General features: G+C 38.5%; 1 protein-coding gene and 1 long non-coding RNA gene across 12 annotated transcripts in view; one reads left to right on the top strand and one right to left on the bottom strand.

The window, feature by feature from the left end:
* LOC123843926 (uncharacterized) overlaps positions 1-1,972 on the bottom strand; it is a 53,005-nt gene extending 51,033 nt beyond the window's left edge. For both annotated transcript variants that reach the window (XR_006790671.3, XR_010411601.1), the window contains exon 1: positions 1,816-1,972. This is a non-coding gene — a long non-coding RNA (uncharacterized LOC123843926). The remainder of the gene's footprint in view (positions 1-1,815) is intronic.
* MGST1 (microsomal glutathione S-transferase 1) lies at positions 1,388-23,359 on the top strand. Of its 10 annotated transcripts, none has more exons than XM_054507161.2 (6): positions 4,739-4,762; positions 7,966-8,113; positions 10,466-10,560; positions 11,462-11,490; positions 15,408-15,436; positions 19,601-22,852. In XM_054507161.2, exons 2-6 carry the CDS (start codon positions 7,988-7,990, stop codon positions 19,634-19,636), a joined length of 315 nt encoding a protein of 104 aa, XP_054363136.2. In that variant the 5' UTR covers positions 4,739-4,762; positions 7,966-7,987; the 3' UTR covers positions 19,637-22,852. The 10 variants fall into 10 exon arrangements, with proteins under 10 accessions (XP_045729751.1, XP_045729749.1, XP_045729752.1 ...); XM_054507162.2 differs by having other exon boundaries at positions 4,742-4,762; positions 22,754-23,359; XM_045873795.3 differs by lacking the exons at positions 4,739-4,762; positions 11,462-11,490; positions 15,408-15,436 and adding an exon at positions 1,388-1,558 and having other exon boundaries at positions 22,754-23,359.
* Positions 23,360-26,015: the final 2,656 nt, after the last annotated feature.

Here is a 26,015-nt window from a genome sequence, read left to right as displayed (position 1 = left end):
TAAATTAAGAATACTAAACTCCTGTGGTGAGAATTCAGAACAGGCTCATCTCAAAGTCTGTCCTATTCCAGTTAGTGTTAAGGCCAGGTTCCAGAGTACTTTACTGAGATAAGTAAATAAACACAATTTTTAAAAGATATAGACCTGAAAATGAAGCACTACTATCTTCTGATGCTAGATTTCCCAGTACTCTACTGATAGGCTTGTATAGAAATTGTTCTCAGGTTTGTGGTTTATTTCTGCTTCCCAGAGCAAGCTGGTAAGTCTTACTTCCTTTTTTGGTAGAATACAGACTTGTCTATCAAATCTTAGCTAGCTAGTCCTGAGGGCACCCCTTAAAACCTGAAGGAGATAAAATTAGGACAAAAAAGAAAAAAAAGAAAGAAAGAAAAAAAAAGGAAGTATACTACACAGCAGGTGGTAAATGTGAGAAGTAGTACCAAGAGAGAAATAACATAGATTGAAAACATAAATCCTTAAATAGTTTTAGATAAAACCATGGAAGCTAGATCCATAAATATTTTTGTGGGGACTAGGAAGCTTAGAAATATCCCTAATCTAGATATTGATGTTAGAATAACCATAGTTTCCTAAAACACTCCCCTGAATGTCCCTGCAAAAACCATACTGAGCTGATCCTGTAATGAACTGATCCAATATAATCCCCTCCATTTCCATTTTGGATCCTGAACATGAGGGGACAGAGTGAGGAAGCAAGCTGCTTGGGATTACAGGTTTGGAAGATTATAGGTGATCTTTACTGAACATTACATTGTGTCCGAGCCAGGCTTTGCCAGCCACGGATGCAGGGAAAGTGAAGTTCAATGGAAGGTAATTTTATGAATGATTTCTCATCATTTTCCCCCCTAGAGATTTAAATCTTCTATAAAGCTTCTAAAGCTTTCAAAATTCAACATTAAAACCTTTAAAAAATTTGTTTCCAGCTAAATAAAAGTTAACCGCTTTTTCCTTGCTTTCCCACTCGCGTGCTTGCAAAGTCCAAGGACACACAGGTCTGATACTAACTGCCAACATCTCCTCCCCACTGAATAGGGGAGCCGGAAAGAAAGGCTTCCACCAGGCGCCGCAGGGGGTCAAAGAAGGAACCGGGTGGGCAGTGATTACTCTTGCACAAAAAAGTCAGGCCAGGGGCGCCTGGGTGGCCCAGTCGTTAAGCATCTGCCTCCCGCTCAGGTCATGATCCCAGGGTCTTGGGATTGAGCCCCGCATCGGGCTCCCTGCTCCGCGGGAAGCCTGCTTCCCCCTCCCCCACTCCCCCTGCTTGTGTTCCTGCTCTGGCTGTGTCTCTCTCTGTCAAATAAATAAATAAAATCTGTAAAAAAAAAAGAAAAAGAAAAAGAAGTCAGGCCATTTAGGGGAGGTGCTTGGCGAGGCTGGGAGTCAGGCTTGAAGCGCCGGAGAGCGGATTAACTGGAAATTGGCCAGATGGGCGCGGTGCCCTGCGTCCCTCTCCCGAGCGGTAGAAGTCACCGCAGTGCCCGCGCGAGCCACCGGCTGGGACAGCTTCGCTGCCGCTGCGCCCCTACTCGGACTCACCGTACGTGCCCGGGAAGGGACGCGCAAGGAAAGGGTGCGCGGTGGGCGGGAAGGAGCGAAGTGGGTGGAGCGGGTGGGCTTTGCCCGCGTGGAACTTCTTTGCTCTCTGTAGCTGCTAAGCGCTGGCTTTTCAGTCCGTCGCCTCTGAAACGGAGTCGAGTTCCTGTACCCTGGTAGGTAAGTTTTCCCCGTGGTCAAACTCCAGGAAAGAAACTTAAGGGAATAAGTCCTTTTACGTTTACGTAGTGAGTTACTCACTTTTTATTCTCAAGCCGCGCGAGCGTCCACCTTGAACGGGCCCCCTGGAACTCTGGGGTCCCAGAGACGTTAAATCACAACCTGCCAGTGGCGGAGTCGCATTCACCCCGACCCTAGTCTAGCTCCAGAGTCTCTGTGTGCTCTACGCGCTTTGTGCAAATTGTATAATACATGAAGTCGCTGTATGTTAGGCAACTTCTGTTCAACCGAAGGGTGTGGAATCCTGCAGCGGCCCTGGGCAAGTTGGCCTTTGCACCTACTGAAGTACAAGAAGGATTTGCTCCTCGTGGTTCACTTTGCTAGGCAAGAGGAGCATTGTCACGTTTAATGATAATAATATAACGACAGTAACAAAGTGCAGGAGGACATAGGTTAAACTTTGTGATATTATAGCCAGCCCCCCAGTCTGGAGGAGGAAGCCATGGGAAACTCTTATTTGGGAGGTGAGGCCTCGGATATTACTGTTATGGCGGCCCCGGGGCAGTGGAGAGAAGGTGCATGCAAATCTCCCATCTCCTTGCTTTCTTCGAAATAGTCCCAAGGCCTCTTAGTATTCTGGGCACCCTTTTGTTTTCTCCTTTGCCCTCTGTCTGCTTTCTCTCCAAGAGAGTGCCAAGTGGCTTATAATCAAGCATTGTTATAGGGGCACATGGAAAATTCCCCAGATCCTCCAGTTTACAGCCTTTCCACTGTTTGCCATTTAAGACTAGAGTTCTTCAGGGCCTTAGCTTGTGGTGAATGCCAAACTACAGACCCTTTTCGCATCCCCCCCCTGGGGGCTTACCATACTGGGAGTTAAGATAGTAATAGGGTTTGCTGTCCTTTGCTGTTCCCCAAATAAGAGGACTATGTAGAACTTTGGTCATTTTTTTAAATGGCAAATCAGTCCCAGTTTGAATATTGCTCTTGGTGGCAGAAAAGTACAATTTTTTCTAAGGGTTTGTTTTAGAGTGGAGTTTATCAGTGAGGCTGGGAAAGGAGATCAGCAGAGGCCCCTGAGAACAGCCTTACCTCACATTCTCCCAGAGCCCCCAGCATTTTCTCCCCAGCACCCAGGCTCTGAAGCATAGGAGGCCAAGATAATTTAATTATCTTTTTTTTTTTTTTTAAAAATCTTGTGGTAGTATTACATTTGTTTTAGAAGGTATGAAATTGAGGAGTCATGGCTCGGGGTTGTGTGACCAGATTTTTTGTGTGTTTCACAATGTTGATGTTGCAAGGCCACCATAAATAAGAAGAGAACTTTGCCCTTTTTGGCCCAGAGCCTGTAAAGAGAAGAGGAATATTCCATGGTTGAGAGATAAAAAACTCAACTGTAATAGATACAGTAGGGGTAGGTGCTGTATTTGGATGAGGAGGGCAAGATAGGAATAGGAGATTGGACAGAAAAAGGCCCCCAGAAACCAGAGTGGTCTAGAATTCTTAGCCTTGATGGTGGATAGCCCATGAGCTAAACACTTGAGAAAACTGGGTTCCAGTCTTGGCCCCTCCACTGTGAATTTGGGTCACATTACTCACTCTACCTCTTCAGACTTCAGCTTCCTTTCATGTTATTATTAGTTTTTTTTAAAGATTTTATTTATTTATTTATTCATTTGAGAGAGTGAGAATGAGAGAGAGAGAGAGAGAGAGAGAGCACATGAGAGGGGGGAGGGTCAGAGGGAGAAGCAGACTCCCCGCTGAGCAGGGAGCCCGATGAGGGACTCGATCCCGGGATTCCAGGATCATGACCTGAGCCGAAGGCAGTCGCTTAACCAACGGAGCCACCCAGGCGCCCCAGCTTCCTTACATGTTAAAGGCAGAGACAAATATTGCTTGCTCTGACTACCTTAGAATTTTCTAGATCAAGTGAGATAATGGGTAAGCTTTTTGAAAACCCTCAAATGATCTCCTCAGTGCCTAGAACAGTGCCAAAGTGGGAACTTATTTATCAAATACTTATATAATATTTACCAGTTCCCAGTGCTTTTGTAATGTCTTTAGACTTTGCTCATTTGATACAAGAATCTTGTGAGATAGGAAGTATTATTAACCTCATTATACAGGTAAGGTAAGTAGGTCCCAGAGAAGTTAAACCACAACCAGTAAATGGCAGAGCCGAATTTACCCAGACTCTAGTCTAGCTCCAGAGTCTCTGTGTGCTTCGCACTTTGCTCTTTGCCCCTTCAGAGGCATCACCTCCACCTTAGGGGACTGAGTCCAGCTCTCTGGTGAAAAAGATAGAGGTATTCTCTGCTGTGCCAACCAGTGATGGACAATGAAGGGAACGATACCCTGGACAAATGTAATTCATCATTGTAACATTTTATTCTCTCTAATTCATAACCAAGTTTCATGTTTTGTCTTTTCTTAGATTATTCATACCTCGTTCCTAGAATACTCAAAACACTTAACAATTTACCCTCTTAATTATTAACACTACTACACTGCTCTCCTCCCTCCTGGCGACCTCCCCTAGTAAAAAGCGTTCAGTAATTTTGTGGGTTTTTTTTTTTTTTCTTAAAGATTTCATCTACTTATTTGAGAGAGAGTAGGAGAGCACGAGTGAAGGGAAGGGGCAGAAGGAGAGGGAGAAGCGGAGCTCTGTCCCAGGACCCCGAGATCATGACCTGAGCCGAAGGCAGATGCTTATTAACCAACTGAGGCACCCAGGCGCCCCATTAATTTTGTATTGACTGCAGTGCCCTGCCGTGATGTAAGCTCAAGGCAATGTCCTGACAAATCAGCTTTGAAAAAAAGTCTAGGCCAGCACCATCTTATTCCATGCTGTAAATCACTTCTGTTTCTTTCTTTTTTTTTTTAATTAACATATAATGTATTATTTGTTTCAGGAGTACAGGTCTGTGATTCATCAGTCTTACACAATACACAGCGCTCGCCAGAGCACATCCCTCCCCAAATCACTTCTGTTTCTCAGTGCCTTACCTTCTCCTCACCTGGCCCTCCGGTATGCTGGGAGTGGAAGATATTGGTCTCTGAGAAATGGTTCATGGACCTTTAGGATGTGAAGTCAGAGGCTCAGCATTGGCCCATCTCCCCAAACCACAGACTCCAGGAGTTAAGCTACATTCTTGGTGTTGGAAAAACTCTTGCTGTGAGGTACGCTTTCAATGTGTTATTCACATTGAAAGAAAAAAACCTCGCATTGCCCTTTTCCTCCAACTGCTGACATCTTTGTGTTCTTTTCCCACCAGCAGCTCTGGAAGGCTTCCGCTTTTTCTCTACTTTTTCAAGACCAGTTTTTAACCAAAAGAAAACCATTCTCTGGACTTACATTCCATTGCTAAATACATTTCATTCTGTAAACATCTGTAGCGACCTACAGAAACTGTTTAGTTGTAAAATTATTGTTAAATAACAACAGTTCCGACTTGATAAACTTTTCTTATTTTTTTTAAATTAACATTCCTGCTGTGTTTCTTCAGATCTCTGTCCAGAGGCATAGGACTTAAGGATCCCTTATTAAGCTAATTACTTTACATGAGCTTTGAAGGATAGCGCAGTTTATTCCTGACTTCCTCCCCCCCCCCACCCCGCTACCAGAACAAGAGCAGATACATTAAATGGTACTAAAAGTATTACCTTGCACCGAGAGCTTATATCACATTCTGTGCTTTCAAGACTGCTGACTTGTGGAGGTGGATTAATGTATCATATGCATTTGGTTTTGTTTTTTACACTGAAACATACAGTTTCTGTTTGCTTAAATCTGAAATACATATTCAGCCCACCTTTCAAAATAGGAGTTACTGGGATGCCTGGGTGGCTCAGTCGGTTAAGCGTCTGCCTTCCACTCACGTCATGATCCTGAGCTCTCGGGATCGCGTCCCACGTCGGGATCCCTGCTCGGTGGGGAGTCTGCTTCTCCCTTGGCTCCTCCCCCTGCTCGTGCTCTCTCTTTCTCTCAAATAAATAAATAAAATCTTTGAAAAAAATAGGAGTTACTTCGGAAGTTTTGGTTTCTTCATCTGAAAAATGGGAGTAATAGTATCTACCCTGTAGCATCACTGGGAGAGGAAACAAGGTAACAGATGTGAGGTGCCCCAGCCACAGGCAGGCATTCAGTCAGTGTTAGCTGAATCAGCATTAAGCACTTTACAGTCTCTTGAAGGAGACAGTGCTGTGTAGTGTAAAGATACGAAGTCAGAGACGTGGGTTTGTGTCCTAGCTTGGCTGCTTAATATCTCTGATTCACACTTTCTTCATCTGTAAAATGCATATAGTTATGAGGACTATACTAGAATAGTTACAAAGATTATGTAACACACAAAAAGTATAGGGCATAGTTGGACATTATAAAATTAAGCATATATGTATATGTGTGTTGTTTATATCACATTCACAGCAATATGTAGACAGCTATATGACCAGTCACAGAGTAGAGAAAGAGATATAGATTTATAGGTTATTGGTAGATGGATAGAATGATCAGAGTTTGATCGATGTCAGTCTGATAAGGTTGCATACAGGGGTTGAGTTTCAAAGGCAGGAATGGACATTTTGTCCAAGAAACCGAACTCCATGCTAAGTAGGTTAAATAGTGTTGAAGCTTGGGTGTGAGAAAAGATGTGTGTTTATGTGGAAAAGAGAGAAGAAACAGACAGCAGAGCTGATAACAGAACAAGAGGATGTTAAAAAGAATGGCTACCAGGTAAGGTAGGGAATTTAAATTTTAAGCTTTACCTGAAATCCCTACCCACTTTGACTTGAGTATCACCAGTATACCTTAGCTTCCCTTCTGGGTACACTCCCAATTATATTTCCAACTCCAGACAGACAGTTACATTCAGTGGAAGGTGGAGTAATGTGAAGAGTTACATAAAGCTACCTTCCTTCCCTTATTCCCTCTATGAGAGTCCCATAAACACCACTTCCTTCCTTTGCATTTGCCCGGCATTTTGTTTCCATTATCCTGCTTCTCCTTGTTCACTTGTGTTGGTATGAATGATGACTATAATCATGGTGATAATGATGATCATAAGGATATAATAAACTTTATCGAGGGTTCTTCACGGGCCAGTTGCTGTGCTAAGTATAAGTATATTCCACATGGTATCTCAATTAAATTCTGACAACAAACCGCTAAGTTAGGAACTATTACTATTCCCATCTTAGAAATGAAGAAATTTAGTTTCAGAGAGGCCAAATCTCTCAACCAAAGTTAATAACCAAAAGGTGGGACTGGAATTCAGATCTTGTAACCTGGGATCTTAAATACTATTGAAATGACAAAAAGCTGTAAGGTGGGTTTCTAAAGCAGGACATATATTAGAGCTTAGGTGTTTCTTATTTTATATTATTTTTTAAGACTTTATGTATTTGAGAGAGAGAGTGCAAGCAGGGGGGAAGGACAGAAGAAGAGGGAGAGAGAGAATCTCAAGCAGACTTCACACTGAACACAGAGTCCAACTCGAGGCTCAATGTCAGGACCCTGAGAACATGACCTGAGCTGAAATCAAGAGTCAGACGCTTAACTGACTGAGCCCCCCAGGTGCCCCAGAACTTAGGCATTTCTTTCTTTCTTTTTTTTTTTTTTAAGATTTTATTTATTTATTTGACAGAGAGAGACACAGCGAGAGGGGGCACACAAGCAGGGGGAGTGGGAGAGGGAGAAGCAGACTCCCCACCGGGCAGAGAGCCCAATGCAGGGCTGGATCCCAGGACCCTGAGATCATGACCTGAGCCGAAGGCAGACGCTTAACGACTGAGCCACCCAGGCACCCCAAACTTAGGCATTTCTAATCAGACATTAACGGTGCTACTATGTACATAATTTAATGTTTCTAAAGAGATCAATCCATAAACTCTGGTCTTTTGTGTCCAACTTGTGGTTCATCTTGATGCAAATATAGGATTTTAGTCTATCTTTACAGCATTTTGCCCATTTACTTTTGCTTCTCATACCCTTACATTTTCATTTTCACTCCATGCTTGTTTGATATCTTCAAGCTTAATGTTATAGAATAGAAAAAAGCCACAATATATTGTTTATTTTGAAATTTTAGAAAAGATTATTTCTCCTGCAATAATAACCCAAGATATTTTTAAGAACAATATGGTTAATGCTGCAATATAAGTACACCAAGTGACTGTCAGGTTATTTGAGGTATTTATGTCTGCCTTTCCTCTCTTGTCTAAACTCTTTTTAAGATTCCAGACCAAAATTGAAAAAATGGTTGACCTCACTGAGCTAATGGAAAATGAAGTATTCATGGCCTATGCTTCCTATACAACGATTATTCTTTCAAAAATGATGTTTATGAGTACTGCAACTGCATTCTATAGATTGACAAGAAAGGTAAGACATTTGGAGGCAATAATTTCCTTTAAGGGTTGGCATTTTGGAAAACAATTTTCTTAATTTACTTTTTAAAAAACTTTTTTGGTAAAGCCCAATGGCACATTGTTTAATGTTGCAAATGAATTATGCCATCATTTGGTATAGATGCATCTGATATATTTATGGAACAGGTACTTTCTCCCGGAAGCTAGTAAGTGGTTGTTACCTTTTGTCATGCTACTTAGTACATGAGATTCTTGGAGTGTTAAAGTTTTCAAGAAAACTCTGTGATTTTGAAGTTAATTTTGCCAACTAGAGTTTAGAAAATAGTCATTTTCCAGACAGCTGGTGTTTTTAGTTCTATTACAGGTCAAGGGTACACCTTTGGGAATAGAATTAAGTTCTTATTATCAGTAGAGCCTTTTATGACTGGGGCAAGGCATTTGAATTTTGTGTAGTTCTGACTTCTTAAGTGGATGCTATTTCTGCCCAGCATCATAAGAATGATTTTTTCTTAAACTGAGCCTTGGGGAAGGTAGTAGAAAGATTTTGGAAACTATATCCTATACTCAAGCAGGGTTTATAACACAGTAAGTGGGGGTAGAACAAAGCTACCTTGACAAAGTTAAAACTATTTTCATTGGTGTGGTCCTTGTCCCTAGTCAGCAATTTCTTCCTGGAAACCACCTATTTCTCTCTGTCTTTTTTATTTATTTGTTTATTTATTTATTTAGAGAGCGGAAGAGGAAGGGAAGAGAGAGAATCTTAAGCGGGCTTCACGCCCAGCGCAGAGCCCAACATGGGGCTCAATCTCACTACCCCAAGATCAAGACCTGAGCCGAAATCAAAAGTCGGATGCTTAACTGACTGAACCACCCCCAGGCGCGCCCCCCCACACGAGTTTTTATCCTTCAGAGACTTGCTTTTATCTAGAGGTTATAGTCATCCTTAAGGTATTTCCCTGTTACTCTCTTGAGGTATAATTCCTTCCCAAGGATATTTGCATTTTAATGGGGGGGCACCTACAGACATATTTAAGTCTCTTAAATATAAGAGGTCCAGGTGTCAAAGCAGCAGGCTGTAAAGTAGCTTCCTACCACTGGGTCCACAGTGTCCTCTAGAAACAGGGTAGCACTAAGCATAGCAGAAATGTACCCCATCTTACAAGAAAAGGAGAAAACTCAAATTCATGGAGTGCCAGGAGCCATGTGATAGTCTTTGTATGTGCAAAATCATGGAATTGTTAGTATTTTCATGTGAAATGAGAATTAGTCCCCCCATTTTATAGATGAGGACCTGAATGAAAGTCAGACAGGTTAAATAGCGTACCCAAGGTTATACACCAATAAAGAGTGAAGCTGAGATTCTAATTCGGATTGCTTTAAACTCAAATCCCATGCACACTTTCCACTGTAATACATTTATTTACTTATTTGAAACATATTTATTGAACATCTAGCATGTGCCAAGCATTTATTTAGAAACAAGACAGACAGAGCTGATCTCAAGAGCTGATACTGTATCATGTCCCTTCCCATCAGTTCTCCTCAACATCTTTATCTGAAATAAATGCTTATGTCATATTTAGAAAAAAATGTAATATTTATGGCTTTCTAAGCTTAAATTAGGCTAATTTTGTAGTTCATGTTTTTCTTTATTATAAATTATTAAACAGTGGAACATACTTAAATATTTTTTAAATGCCTTTTTCAAGTTTCAAGGGATGGGGAGATCATATCAAGCAGCCTAATAATTTGCAGGAAGGAATAAACAAACATATGCTTAGAACATGTACTTGGTATTTTTAGGAATGCCGTTCAACTTATTATGTTTCACTATATTATTCAACCCAAAGTGTTTGTTAATTCAGCCAAAGAAAAGAGATACACATATCCTAATAAAGAACAAAATATACTTCCTGCCCCTCATTCTTATACTTCTTGCCTGGTTTCTAACATCCATGGTTAGTAAATTAAAGACTTTCATATGAGCCAACCAGTTGGGAATGCTAATACTCTTGAGGGAAGTTTCATCAACATCACTATAAAAAGATGCCAGTTCACCATAATAATAGTCAATGATGGCTTGGAATTAGGCTCTCTTTTCCATTTTTGCTTCCTTTTCACTATTTTTATACATTAGTTTTTATTTAAGTTCTTATTTATGCTTTTCTTTAAAAAATGCTTTGCACTGTCAGGAAAAGCTTAAAGTCTAGATCCCTCCCCGTGTTTGAGCTCCAAATTTCCTTTTCATAAGGGCCAACCTGGATGCCTGTATTTCTTCCGTTAAAATGCAAGTAACTTATCAGGTGGAATACTCCCATGTTATTTGGCATTTGAAATACATTTTTTTTCTTGGAATTTGGAATAGGTTTTTGCCAACCCAGAAGACTGTGCTGGCTTTGGCAAGGGAGAAAATGCCAAGAAGTATCTTCGGACAGATGACAGAGTGGAACGTGTACGGAGGTAAACCCACTGTCTCCTGAAATTATTTACTTGATCAAAGAATTTTGGTCAAGGAGTTCAGTGAGGATGTTGGGGATTGTAAGAAGGGAGAAAAGTCAGTGATCTTAACTAGTCCATATAATAATTATAGAAAATTAGGGATCTAGAAGTCTCCAACTCTCACTGCAATTGCACATGCCAATTTCCTACTTCCTTGGGGTTAATGACTTTGTTCTCTGTAGGGATTTTTCAAAAAGGCTTACAGGTAGAAGGTAAAATGAGGATGGTGGATTTTTGCAGTTTTGTCATCTTTCTCCAGAGCTGAGACTGTCAGCTTGTGTGAAACGTTGAAGATACTTTTGCATAAGACTCAAAATATGAATGTGGGAAATCTTGCCTTCCTTTTTCTCTCTCCTTTATAGGTATTATGTTTAATGTACTGAGAATTCAATGAACAATGAAAAGCAATACACCAAGATACCATCCACAGAGCCTCCTAATAATATAATTAATACTCTGCTTTAAAAAAACAAATTGAATTCTAGTTCTGAAGGTATACTTCTTAATCCTTGCCATAAAGTCATGTAAATTGCAAACTTTCTTTTTCACCTTTACTGAACTGTGGTCAACAAATAAAATTGTAAGACATATAAAGTACATAGCGTCATGAGTTGATACACATATATGTTGTGAAATGTTTATCCCCGTCGAGTTCATTAACACATCCATGACCTCCAGATTTACCACCCCCTTTGTTTTTTTATGTGAACATTTAAGTTCTAATCTGTTAGCAAATTTCAATTATAGACTACAGTGTTATTAACTATAGTCACCATGTTACACTTTAGATCTTCAGACCCTCTTCATCTTATAACTGAAATTTTGTACCCTTTTACCGGCCTCTCCTTATTTCCCCCCACAGCCCCTGGCAACCACCTTTCTACTGTTTCTGTGAGTTTGACTTTTTTTTTATCCTGTCTTTTAGATTCCACATATAAGTGATACCATACAACATTTGTCTTTCTCCGTCTGCTTTATTTTACCTAGCATAGTGCCCTTCAGGTTCATCCATGTTGTTGTACATAACTTTTTTAAGGGTGAATAATGTTCCGTTGCACATATATACCACATTTTCTTTATCCATTCATCTGTTGATGGACACTTAAGTTGTTTCTAGATCTTGGCTATTGTGAATAATGCTGCAGTGAACATGGGAGTGCAGATACCTCTTTGGAAAAATGGTTTCTTTTTCTTTTTTGGATATATACCCAGAAGTGGAATTGCTGGATCCTCTGGTAGTTCTATTTTTAATTTTTTGTGGACCCTCCAAACTGTTTTCCACAGTGGCTATACGAGTTTACATTCCTACCAACAGGGTTCCCTTTTTTCCACATCTTTGCCAGCCAGCATTTATTATCTCTTGTCCTTTTGACAATAACCGTCCTGAGAGAGGGGAGGCTAATCAAAACCATTGATTTTTGGATGATTTTGAATAAAAATCAATGGTTTTGGATGTCTTCTTTGGACAAAAGTGACTGCTCACGTCCTTGCTTATTTATTAATTGGGTTATTATTATTACTATTATTATTATTGTTATGGAGCTATATAAGTTCCTTGTATATTTTGGATATTAACCGCCTATCAGATATGTGGCTTGCGAATACTTCCTCCGTAGATTGTTTTTCCATTTTAGTGATGGTTTCCTTTGCTGAGCAGAGGCTTTTTGGTTTGATATAGACCCATGTGTTTATTTTTGCTTTTGTCGTCTTTGATTTTGGTGTCAAATCCAAAAAAATCATTGCCAAAGCCAATGTCAGGGAGCTTACCTTCTATGTTTTCTTCCAGGAATCTTATGGTTTCAGATCTTATGTTCAAGTCTTTAATTTATTTTGAGTTAATTTTTGTGTATAGTATAAAATAGGGTCAGGTTTCATTCTTTTGCATGTGGAAATCCAGTTTTCCCAACACAGTTAATTGAAGAGACTAGCCTTTTCTATTGCATTTTATTGGTTCTTTTGTAAAAAATTAATTGACTATAAGTGCATGGGTTTATTTCTGGGTTTTCTATTCTGCTTCATTGATCTGTGTGTCTGCTTTTTTTTTTTTTTTTAAAGATTTTATTTATTTATTTGAGAGACAGAGAGCATGAGAGGGAGGAGGGTCAGAGGGAGAAGCAGACTCCCTGCCAAGCAGGTACCCCAATGCGGGACTCGATCCCGGGACTCCAGGATCATGACCTGAGCCGAAGGCAGTCGCTTAACCAACTGAGCCACCCAGGCGCCCTGTGTGTCTGCTTTTATGCCAATACCATACTGCCTTGATTACTGTAGCTTCGTAATGCAGTTAGAAATCAGGAAGTGTGATACCTCCAGCCCTTATTCTTCTTTCTCAGAATTGCTTTGGATTATTCCAGGTCTTTTGTGGTTTCATACAAACTTTAAGGTTGTTTTTTCTATTTCTCTAAAAAAAATACCATTGGGATTTTGAGAGGGGGTGCATTGAATCTGTAGTTCACTTTGGATAGTATGGACATTTTAACAATATTAATTCTTCCAATCTGTGAACACAGAGTATCTTTCCATTTATTTGTGTCTTCAATTTTTTTCGTCAGTGTCTTGTAGTTTTCAGTCATAGATCTTCCACCTCCTTGGTTAAATTTACTCTTCAGTATTTTATTCTTTTTGATGCTATTGTAAATTGAATTCTTAATTTCTCTTTCTGATAGTTCATTGTTAGTGTAAAAAATGCAACTGATTTTTGTGTACTGATTTCATATCCTACAACTTCTCTGAGTTCAGTTATTAGTTCTAACAGTTGTTTAGTGGAATTAGGGTTTCCGATATAATATGTCATCTGCAAATAGAGATAATTTTACTTCTTTCTTTACAATTGGATGACTTTTATTTCTTGCTCTTGATTTAATTGTTCTGGCTAGGACTTCCAAACTATGCTGAACAAAAGTGGTGAGAGTGGGCATCCTTATCTTATTCCTGATCTTAAAGGAAACATTTTCAGCTTTTCATGATGTATGATGTATGTTGTTAGCTGTGGGATTGTCCTGTATGGCCTTCACTGTGTTGAAGTACATTCCCTCTATATCCAATTCATTGAGAGTTTTTGGCATGAAGGAATTTTGAATTTTGTCAAATGCTTTTTCGGTATCTATTGAGATGATTATACTATTTTTGTCCTTCTTTTTGTTAATGTGGTATTGATTTACAGATGTTGAACCATCCTTACATCTCATTTGATAACAGTGTATGATTCTTTAAGTCCTTTTAATTAAACTGTTGAATTTGGTTTGCTAATATTTTGTTGAGGATTTTCATATCTGTGTTCATCAAGATATTGACCTGTGATTTTCTTTTCTTGTAGTGTCCTTATCTAGCTTTAGTATCAGAGTAGTGCTGGCCTGGTAAAATAAGTTTAGAAGTGTTCCATTCTCTTCTACTTTTTTGGAAGAGTTTGAAAAGAATTGGTATTAATTCTTCCTTAAATGATTCGTAGAATTCACCAGTGAAGCTATATGGTCCTGGATTTCTTCACTGGGAGGTTTTTGATTACTGATTCAATCTCATTACTAGTAATTGGTCTGCTCAGATTTTCTATTTCTTCATGATTCAGTCTTGGTAGGTTGTATGTTTCTACGAATTTGTCCATTTCTTCCAGGTTGTCCACTTTGTTGGTAATTGTTCATACTAGTCTCCTTCGTATTTCTGTGGTATCAGTTGGAATGTCTCAACTTTCCATTCTAATTATTTTATTTATTTGAATTCTTCCTTTTTTTCTTCTTGGTAAGTCTAAGGATTTATCTTATTTTATCTTTTCAAAAATACAGTTCTTCATTTCTTTGGCCTCTTCTATTTCTCTTTAGGCTACATTTCATTTATTTGCTCTATAATCTTTGTTATTTCCCTCATTTTTCTAACTCTGGTTTTAATTTGTTTTCCTTTTTCTAGTTTCTCGAGGGTTAAAGTTAGGTTGTTTATATGATATCTTTCTTTTTCTTAATGTAGGTGTCTATCACTATAAACTTCCCTCTTAGAACTGCTTTTGCTTTATCCCGTAAGTTTTGGTATTTTCTGTTTCTATCCTCATTTGTCTCAATATATTTTTTTTCATTTCTCTTGATTTCTTCTTTAACCCATTTGTTGTTTAGTAGCATGTTGTTTAATCTTCACATATTTGTGAATTTTTCAGTTTTCTTCTTGTAATTGATTTCTAGTTTCATACTGTTATAGTTGAAAAAGATGCTTGATATAACTTCAAACTTCTTAAATTTATTAAGGCTTGGGCGCCTGGGTGGCTCAGATGGTTAAGCGTCTGCCTTTGGCTCAGGTCATGATCTCAGGGTCCTGGGATCGAGTCCCGCATCGGGTTCCCTGCTCAGTGCAGAGCCTGCTTCTCCCTCTCCCTCTGCCATTCCCTCTGCTTGTGCTCTTCTATCTCTCTGTCAAATAAATAAATAAAATCTTTAAAAAAAAATTTATTAAGGCTTGTTTTTGGCCTAACATATGATCTGTCCTGGAGAATATTCCATGTGTATTTGAGAAGAATGTGTATTGTTGCTGTTGGATGGTGTGTTTTTTAAATGTCTTTTGGGTTCATCTAAGCTAATGTATAGTTTAAGTCCAATGTTTTCTTATTGATTTTTTGTCTGGATGATCTATCTGTTATTGAAAGTGGGGTATTAGAGTTTCTTACTATTATTATTGTATTGTTACTTCTCCCTTTAGATCTGTTAATATTTGCTTTATATATTTAGGTGCTCCTGTATTAGTTGCATAAGTATTTACTAATGTTATATCACCTGATGAATTGACCTCCTTCACCATTATATAATGGCTTTCTTTGTCTTTTATTACAGTCTTTCGCTTGAAGTCTGTTTTGTCTAATGTAAGTATGGCTTTCCTGCTTTCTTTTCTGTTCCATTTCCATGGACTATCTTTTTCCATCCCTTCACTTTCAGTACATGTATCCTTAAAGCTGAAGTGAGTCTTTTATAGGCAGAAATAGTTGGGTCTTGTTTTTTAATCCATTCCATCATTCTGTGTCTTTTGTTACAGTTATTTTTGCTACTTTTGTCTTCTAGTCTTTATACTAGAGTTATGCGATGTACCCACCATCATTACATTAGTGTATTTTGAATTTAATTATACTTGCTTTTACTGTTGAGTTTTATACTTTCATGTGTTTTCTTCTTACTAATTAGTGTCCTTCTGTTTCAGCTTAAAGAACATTCTTGAACATTTCTAGCTGCTGTAGTGGTTATGAACACTTTCAGCTTTTGTTTGGAGAATTCTTTCTCTCTCCTTCAATTCTGAAGGACAACTGTGTCAGGTGGAGGAGGATTCCTGCTGGCAGTTTTAATTTTTTATTATTTATTTATTTTGAGACCTTAGAATATATTATCCCACTCTCTTCTGCCTTGTAGTTTCTGGTAAAAAATATGCTGATGGTCTTATGGGGGCTCCCTGGTATGAAACAAGCTACTTTTCTCTTGCTGCTTTTAAGATTCTCTCCTGTCTTTAACTTTTGGTAATTTAGTTATAATGGGTTTCAGTGTGGGTCTCTGTGGATTCATTTTTTGTTACTTCTGAAGTTCCTACATCTGGATGTCTGTTTCTTTCTCTGGGTTAGGAAAGTTTTTAGCCATTATTTTTTTGATTAAGCTTTCTGCCCTCTTTTCACTCTCTTCTACTTCTGGGACCTGCCTAATATGTACTTTCATCTTTTTGATGGTATTCCATAAGTTCCATAAACTATATTTACTCTTTTTCTTTTTTTTTTTCTTTCTGTGCCTCCAGTTAGATGAATTCCATCGCCCTGTTTTCAAGTTCGCTGATCCTTTCTTTTGCTTGATCTGGCCTGTGTTGAACCCCTCTATGGGATTTTTAAATTCAGTTATATTCTTCTGCTCTGTGATTTCTTTTTGATATTTTTTTATATTTTCTTTTGCTATTGAAATTCTGACTTTGTTCATGCATTTCTCTCCTGACCTTGGTGAGCATCTTTTGACCATTATTTTGAACTCTCTATTAGGTTACTTATTTCTATTTCATTAAGATCTGTTTCTGTAAATTTATCTTGTTCTTCGGTTTGAAACATATCCCCCTATTTTTACATTTTCCTTGGCTCTGCATTGGTTTCTCTGCATTAGATAAAACAACCACTTCTCCAGGTTTTGACAGAGTGGTCTCATGTAGGAGATGAAACTTGTCAGTCATCCTGGCCTGAGCCTCTGGTTGTCTCTTAGACCTTTGTGATTGTCCAAGCTGCCTTCTTTGTTTTTACTGGCTCCCAATTGTTCTGGGTGTGCCAAGACTTGTCACATGTTCCAAAGGGAGGAACACAGTCAAGATCTAGATATAGGCTGACTGGAGGCTGGATGCTCAGGTAGCAGTGGGAAAAGTATGTAGTTAAGCCCCTTCTAGGGAGATCCTGGATTTGGGCATTTTTGTCTGCTCCCTCTGTGCTGGACGTAGATATAGCCATGGGGAGGGATAGCTGCAGTGACTGCTTGGGCTTGTTGAGAATGATTCTTTGTTTGCTGTATTTTTATGGGACTCATGAGTGGTAGTGCTATTAGCTATAAGGGCATGGTGATCCGGAGACCGAGCCGTAGGGCTGCAGCCATAAAAACTGGAGTGCATACAGGTATATGAGCTCCTTCCAGAGAGATTCTGGTCACTGAGATCAAGCTAGAGGGAGAAGGTGGGGGAGATGTCTGCTGGCTTCCCTGGTTTCTAGGAAGGATCAAAGCCCAACCCTAGATGCATGCATGCTGACACTTAGGCAGTAGATTTCAAAGTATGCAGTTGGATCCCTTTCAAGAAAAGACTGGGAGATGGACAATTTTGCCTGCTCCCTCTGTGCTGACACACAGCAAGTCTTGTGCTTCCCTTAACAATTTCTCTTCTGTTTGCTGTAAGTCTTATGGGTCTTGGGAATGCAATCCTCATTGATTTTCAGAGCTAGATATTTTGGGGTCCCATCCTTTGGTGAGAGTCCTAAATGTTTGGGCACTAAATGTGGGGTCCAAACCGACTGCTCCTCAGAAAGAAGCTTGGAGTTGGGAGTTCCCTTTCAACTGTATGGCACTATGCTGGGGGCGGGGTTTATGGCAAGATTGTGTCTCAGCCTTTCCTACCCATTTCAATGTGGGTATTTGCTCAATGTGTAGCAGTCACTTAGCTGGTTTCTGGATTTCTTTCAGAGATAATTACTTTGTGTGTAGCTGTACATTTGATGTGGCTGTGGGAGGAAGGGAGTTCAGGAGCCTCCTATGTCACCATCTTGGGTAACCCACTTCCCCCACAGAATTTTTTATATTGGGATTCTATTACCAATCTATTAGTTACCTTTTTCTAACATCTGAAACATCAAAGTTATATACCATCTTCTCACTTAGTATTTTCTAACGCTCATCCAAACGTGGTTCAATTTAGGCACATTTCAAGGAATAAGTAAAATTATATAAAATTAAAGAAACAGTGAAGTGTTTTCATAGCCATACTTAAACGTACAGATATTTCGTTTTATGGTGAATAGTTAAGATAGGAAACATCATGAGTATATTTGATGCACTGTTTCAATTTGGTGAGTATGAATAGGTGAACTGGATACTGAAATAAAAGAATTTTATTTCTGTAATTCAGGAACCAGCTGGAGTTTCTAAACCCTCTAGGACCTAGATCATATTTGCATTATCACTTTTCTTGATTCCCTGTGAAAGTCTGAAGCCCCTCCCAAGATTTCTGCAGATTCCCTCTGGTATATGATCTCAAGATTCACTCTCAGTCTGGGTTTCTACACGTGTGCATGTTTCCATAGTCTACATTTTGTTAGGCTGATGTAAACTTGGCTCTTTCCCTAACTCTCAACAAACCAACTTAAAAAATGTGGATAAAAGAGACTTGATGAAATTGAGGTGCAGTGTTTACATTATGGCAACACAAACATTTCAAGTTGTATGTTAGACAGCTTTGACAGTGTCCTTCAGCATCCTGTCCCTGGGGAAGTTGCACTGTACCTTCTTCCCCTCAAATAATGCCCACCATCACACCATTTTGCAGGTTCTTCTTTGGCTCCATATACTCTTCTGCTCTTCTAGTACCAAAATTATGCAAAAAATTTAACCCCAAGTTATTTATTAAACAAGAATGTTTTTCTCCTAAGAGGAAGTCTGTGCTAGGTAGTTTGAATAAAATGGTAACTTCTGCTTCACTTAGTTGTGTTTGTTAAATTAACGGTCCTACTGAGTAAATCAGCCAGTCTTAAAAATGGACGATTCCAAGAATGTGGATCTAAAATGGTTTCAGGACAAAGAATGTGAAAATTTCAAACAGTATCAGAAAATTGTAAGTGTTATGATGAAAACAAATAAACAGTAGAAAAGGTGAGTACAGCTTTGTGGAGTTGCCAAAACCACCAAAGAGACATTAAGCAGTTTAAAACTTTTGTCTTTACCTTTTTGTACATCCCTTCTAGAGCAGATAATCACATACATGATGCTGATCATGACCCTATACTCATAACATTGCCTAGGACTTGAAAGTGATAACAGTTAGATGCTCAATAGCATTAGTAAGTTTGAAGGGAACATCCAAGTGTCACGTGTGAAAGCTTAACAAAAGATATTTTAATTTTGAGATTTTAGATTTTTCCCCATTCTCCCCTCCCATCGTAACCCCCCCCCCCCATGCCAATAGGACTGACTGTACTTCTAGAGGAGAAAGCCCTTATTGAAGCTAGTCAGGTTGTGAACAATTTACCTTAGTTCTTTCTGAAAGGAATCCGTGTCCTCGAAGAGGTGCAGCGACTGTGTGCACAGCGCCCCCTGGTGATCAGATACTGCCTTTTCAGTGTGGCAACAGAAGAGTCTCCAAGAAAGACAAGGTGTCCAGTTTCCAGTTGTATTTTTTGAGACCTTATCGACACCATCAAAAAGTTTCTAGTAACAGTTCGCTTTTGGAGATACTTTTCAGATAACGAGTTTCCATAATCTCCTCATTTGATTTTTAACCTGGATTTTTTTTTCCATTACTTCCACATATAAAGCTATTTCTATCAGTATATCCCAATGGCAGGGACTGAATGGGGCTACAAATGAAGTGACAGGTATGCTTTCAGGTATGCAATATTGAGAAAATTAATACATACACATAGGGGGCAAATAAGTAAAAATATAAAGTAATATATGTGGAAATATCAAGATAAGTGGCTTAAAGTAAGTGACTTGCATTCTGGACAGACAAAAATCAGAGATTAGAAAACATTTTATGTATGTATTTATTTAATCCCATCTCACCGTGTTCTAGAAAGAATATGAGACCATATATCCATTCAGTACAACAAGATGAAAAGAAAGTTGCAAAGTAATCAGGGCAGCTGGAGAAATAAAGAGAACCATTCAAAAGGAAAAGAAGGCAGGCTTGGGTTTGGTATATAAGGGAAAGGAGAGACATTTAGAATATACTACCTTCAAAGGCAAATAATACCTTTTCACTGAGTGTTTAATGGAATATAGGTGACACTCACTGGGGATTCTGTCAAGGGACTGAGCCTTGGGCTGGGAGTTGAACTAGATGGCTTCCCTTCTGGCCCCAGTGCCTGAATAAAGCATTCACTGAGAAATCATTGTGTGGACATTACTGTCATTTCTTGTATTAGGGTACTATAAAAGAACTTCCCTGCCCTTGAGGGGTTTATAACTTTTCCCTTGAAAATAAGACCAACACACATGTAGTAATTAGAGAATGATATAAGGCAGCCTCTTATTAGATGTTAAGTTGTGGGGGACAAGGTATAAGTTCTTAAAATATTTAGGAATATTGCATGAAGGAAGAGCTTGAAGGATATTAGGATTTGAGAAGAGGAAGAGGAGAGAGATCATGGCAATTTGGAACAATTTCTTTGTGGGAATTTGGGCACACTGCTCCATGTTGAGCGTGAAGAGCTTTGGCTGAGATAAGGGGGTCTGGAGGAGTCTGGTATGAGGTTCCTTTTGTACTTGGCCACCCCCAGACAATTCTCAAAGATGTGTAGCATCACTGATCCAGGTCAGGTGGATGACGCTGAAATCCAGGTGGTTCTGATCTGAGGCAGGGAGGTGTGACTGGAGCATCATGAGCACAGAGAAGGGTTGGTGGGAAGGTCAACCACGGAACAAGCCTATACCAAGGGGCATCTGTCTAAAAGAGAAAGGAAAATGGGAGCAGGAATCATCACGGGGGGAAGGGGATAGACCCAGATAGAAAGTGGTTGTGAAAACTGAAATTAGCACCTGCTAATAGATTTTGAAAGCAGTCTAGAAAGGACTGAAAGATGAAAGAAGCTGTGCCATCATAAGATGAACTCTGTCGTTTGAGCAGAGAAAGGGTTCCAGTGGACAGGTGATACTGAACTACAGCAGGTGCTCACTGGGAGAGCTGGGACACCGAACGCCCTGGCCAGGGTCTAAAAAGATGGCGTGAATTAGCACTGAATATGTCATGAATTAGCATTGAAGATGAGGGTCTGTTGAAAACAGGCCTTCCTAGGACGAGGAGCAGTGTTATCTGTAAGATCATTTGGAGGACTGAGGACAGGGAAAGAGAGTTGAAGAGGAGAGATAAGATAGAGGGAAGCCAGAAAAAAAATGAGGGGCTAGTAAGGTCAAAAGAAGCCCTCCTCCGACCTTCCTTCCCTCAACCCCCAGTGAACCACATTACTTCTTACTGTCCTTGACTACCTTCTCTGTTTTAAAACTGCATTCTATTTGCCATTTGCTTAAGTAGACTTAGAAGTAGACATTGTTTTCCATGGGGTCTCCCTTTTAAAACTTCTTCCCCAACTTTAAAATGTCTGTCCTTTTAGAAAGTTGTGAGGGAGAAAACTAACATGGCCAAGATTGGAAGTGAAGCTGTATCTGTAGTCCGGCAGGAGAATTCAAAGGACAAAAACAAATAGCCTTGCTGTAATTGGTGAACTGGACCCTTCCTTAGTAAGAAATAGTATTCCTGTCCCTTCTTGCCCACCTTGCTCTCAGTAGCCTGTTCCATGATGGAGTGGGAATGGGAACACTCATATCTTTCTGTCTTTTGCTTTTACTTAGAAACAGGTCATTCTTTATATAAATCTTTCAAAACCATTACTTATCTAGGTGACTGTCACCTTCTCCAAACCTTTATGTTGTCACCATCTTTGTCAGGAACCTATGGAAACCAGGAGAAAGGAAAGGAGGGGGAGACAGTGGTGATTATTGAGCAGGCAATATGTAATCATTTTTTTGGTAGAAGAAAAGAAAGTGACATAAAACTATTTTTTTTTGTTTTAAAATACCTATCAATAGCTGATAAGCTCTCTCAAAAATCTTAATTTCTAGTCTAGATTCTAAAGCAGTTTTAAATCTGGCTACTTAAACAGGGACATTAGATTTTAAAATTAAGCACTTCAAAAAAAATCAAGTCAATAATAAATGGGCCTTCTGTTCACAACCCTAGCCAGAGAAACCCAAGGTGCCATGAACTGGAGGAAATCATCTAGCTATGGTATAAAGATAAAATTTAGGAAACATATCTTTCTATGGTCAATAATTTTTGTGTATTCTTTGTACTTTGCTCCCTCAGTTAGCTAATTCTTTTTGTAATTTGAGGATAGATTGGCTAAAATTTTACCCATATTTGAAAGGCTACTTATGTATTCTGTTATTTGAAGTTGAGAGCATAAGATTCTTGGTATTGAATTGGTAAATTAATTGTTGGCAACCTAGTAGTTGGGGTGAATGGGCAAGGATTGTCTGAGTAACCATTCTGTAGACTGGCAGAAGTGAGGGAGTAGTCTTATGAAAGATTATAACCAAAAGTTCTTTCTTTTGGAAAGAAGAGTTTTAAGAAGAGCCTTGAACTGCTATTGTATGAACCTCAGAAGAAAAAATATTTCATATCTACAAAACTGAAATGAGTTTTATGACACAGATGCAATTTTGATGTTCTTGAAAGTGAAAAGTGTCTTCTCTGTTATATGTTGAGATATGCTAAAGATAGAACCAAAAATAATAAGACATTTTAAATAAAAGCCAAATGGTTAAAGAAACAAGGCAATTTGAAAAAGAAAATAAATCTGCATTTTTAAGATCCACTAACATTATATTTAGTTTTAGAAGAAAGGGAAAAATGAATGGATTTCTACGGATTTTGAAATCAGTGTTTTTCTAATCATCTTTTCCTACAGAGCTCACCTGAATGACCTTGAAAATATTGTGCCATTTCTTGGTATTGGCCTTCTGTATTCCTTGAGTGGTCCAGATCTCTCTACGGCCCTCCTGCACTTCAGACTCTTTGTTGGAGCACGGATCTACCACACGATCGCGTATTTGACACCCCTTCCCCAGCCAAATCGGGCGTTGGCTTTCTTTGTTGGATATGGAGTTACTTTTTCAATGGCTTACAGGTTGCTGAAAAGCCAATTGTACTTGTAAAGAGAATCATACAACTCATCCAATTATTTTCTAAAAATTCTGTACCTCCAATTTATAACGAATGCTTTTTTAGATTCTAAGTGGGAGGAGAGCAGAGAAATTAAGATGGGGCAAACAGTCTGAATGTTAACATCACCAATATCATTTATTCTTGTTCTGTATTTGTACTCAAAATTTCACATAATTCTTAAATCTTTTGACTTCTTCTTTAAGTGCCTTGTTGTAAATTCTGATTATAATTTGTAACATTCATTCAACATTTAATATTTGAAATCTACAAAAAGGGTGAATGCATGTGTGATAAACCTATATTGCAATATTGCTGAAGCGAACACATGAAATAAAGAATTTAAAGAATAGTTTTATTTGGTTCAATTTTTCCCAGCTTATATTTTCAAAAGTTTTAAACCTACAAAAAAGTGGAAAAGTAATACAATGAACCTTTATATATCTTTCATCTAGATTTACCAATTGTTGACATTTTTGCATATTTGCTTTTGCTCTATCACTCAATGTTTTTTCAGATTAATTTGAAAGTAAGTTGCAGATATCATGATATTTCACTTCTGAATACTTCAACATGTATCTCCTGTGAATAAGACAATCTTCAAATAACATTATCACACACGATAAATTTAACAATATAATAATATTATATATATATAATTCATACTTAAATTTCCCCAATTTTCCCAATAATGTCCTTTATAACTACTATATTTTTTTAAAAAGATTCATTTATTTATTTAGAGCGAGCGAGAGAGAGAGAGAACATGAGTGGGCGGGGCAGAGGGAAAGAGAATCTCCAGCAGACTCTGCCCTGAGAATGGAGCTCGACATGGGGCTCGATCCCTCAACCCTGAGATCAGGACCTGAGCCAAAACCAAGAGTCGGTCGCCCAGCCGACTTCGCCACACAGGTGCCCCTATAACTGCTATACTTTTGATCCAGGAATCAAACGAGGACCACACAAACATTTTGTTATCATTTCTATTTAGCTTTCAATAAAATGGAAGAGTTCTTTCATTTTCTTTCTTTCTTTTTTTTTTTTTTTCTGTCTTTAATAGCATCGACATTTTTTGAGGAGTATATGCTGATTGTCTTACAGAATGAACCTTAATCTGGCTTTATTTTGTCTATTACTTTCTTGTTCTTAGATTCAGATTAAACATTTTTGGTATTGTTGTGTCTTTCACATGACAACATATCAATAAGCATATGATATCAGTTTGTCCCCTTATCGGTGATATTAAATTTGATCAACTTAATAAGGCAGCATCAACCAGACTTGTCCATTGTAAAGACATCTTTATTTTTGTAATCATATGTGGGGACAAATTGACACTGCAAATTCTGTTTTCCTATAAAATTTCACCCAATGGGTTTGGAATCTAATGATACTGAGTTTGGTTTCTACGTTAAAATATGAATATATAAATATAAAAATTGATAGAATATATAAGTATACAAACCCATAAACACATATAAATCCACACAGATTGAGATCTTTCTGTCTTAAATGGAATTATATGTGTTTAAATTCTCATAATGAAGGATGAACTTTTAAAATATCAATATTTTTCTTGTACTTGCTATTAAATTTATATTAATTATTTATTTGGCCATCTCTTGATTAGTCTTAATTTTAAATACATATTTCTTTAAAAATGCCTTTAGTGGCTCATAATTGTTCATTTAGATTTACCACACAAGAGAAAATCATTGTGTAATGTTTTAAGTCTCATAATTTGAGCAACTCTGAAGTCCACAAACAGTACCTATTGGACTACAGAGAATTCTTACAAGTTTCTCTCTTTTATTATTTTATTTTATTTTATTTTATTTTATTTTTTCTAACATTAAAAGCAGCTTTGCCTATCATGCATGGGTCTTGGCTTCAGAAAAGCTTGTGGTGTAATTAATGGAAAAGACCATGAGCTTAGAAGTGAAAAGCCCAAAATTCAAGGATTGGATTTACCTGCATAAACACACACACACACACACACTGCTCTTTGGATTTGAACAATCTATTTACCTTGTCTGAGCTATAGTTTCCTCAAACTTTTTGTGAGATTTTTTTGAAGGTCCAATGATCTATGTGTGTGAAGCATATAAAAAAAGTACTTTCTAAACAATAAAGTGTCCTCCATGTATAAAATTATTTGAGTAATCTATCAGTCATAAAGATTCAGTTACTTGAGTTTTTCCTAGCTTCGTGTGAGATCTCTTTAACCATGGTCATTTTTCTCACTGTTTTCTTTTCTTTTTTTTTTTTTTTTAAAGATTTTATTTATTTATTTGACAGAGAGAGACACAGCGAGAGAGGGAACACAAGCAGGGGGAGTGGGAGAGGGAGAAGCAGGCTCCCCGCAGAGCAGGGAGCCCGACGCAGGGCTCGATCCCAGGACCCCAAGATCATGACCTGAGCCGAAGGCAGACGCTTAACGACTGAGCCACCCAGGCGCCCTCTCACTGTTTTCTTAAAATTTCTACTTCCCTGGTCATGCTTCTCAGAGTAGAAGCAGAGTGGACTGTGGCTGCTATCCTAATGGTTAGGATAGGTCAACTACTAATATTTGATACCCATTACTAGACAATTATCAGGATAAAAAAGGACATTTACGTTTTATATTCTCAGAGGCATAAGAACTATGTGTTATGTGCAGAACACACTTAAGAAAAACTGGAAACACCCAGAGATAACCTACTTCAATTCTCAAGTTTGAATAATAGTTGTAAAGATAATTTTAAAAGTTTCTAACTGTATTTTCCCTCACAAGAGAAGCTGTAGATGTTGGGGGATTTATTAATGGAATTGTTTTAATGGCAACAGGTGGATGAAGGGGTAGAATATTCACTGGTCTAGTCTCTCCTGCATCAAGTCTCACGTAATCACATGATAGCCTGGTCTTTAGAGTGAAGTCTGCAGTGAGCAACTTTAACCTGTGATCGGACAGACACAGGAAAGAGAGTGCTCAGTTTACCTAAACACTGTTACCTGTGAGGGGTATGATG

Source organism: Mirounga angustirostris, unplaced genomic scaffold (assembly GCF_029215605.1).
Source record: "Mirounga angustirostris isolate CCGP_5_RB_7025 unplaced genomic scaffold, mMirAng1.0.hap1 SCAF_5, whole genome shotgun sequence".
Taxonomy (NCBI): Eukaryota; Metazoa; Chordata; class Mammalia; order Carnivora; family Phocidae; genus Mirounga; species Mirounga angustirostris.
This window is presented reverse-complemented; position numbering and strand designations above follow the sequence as displayed.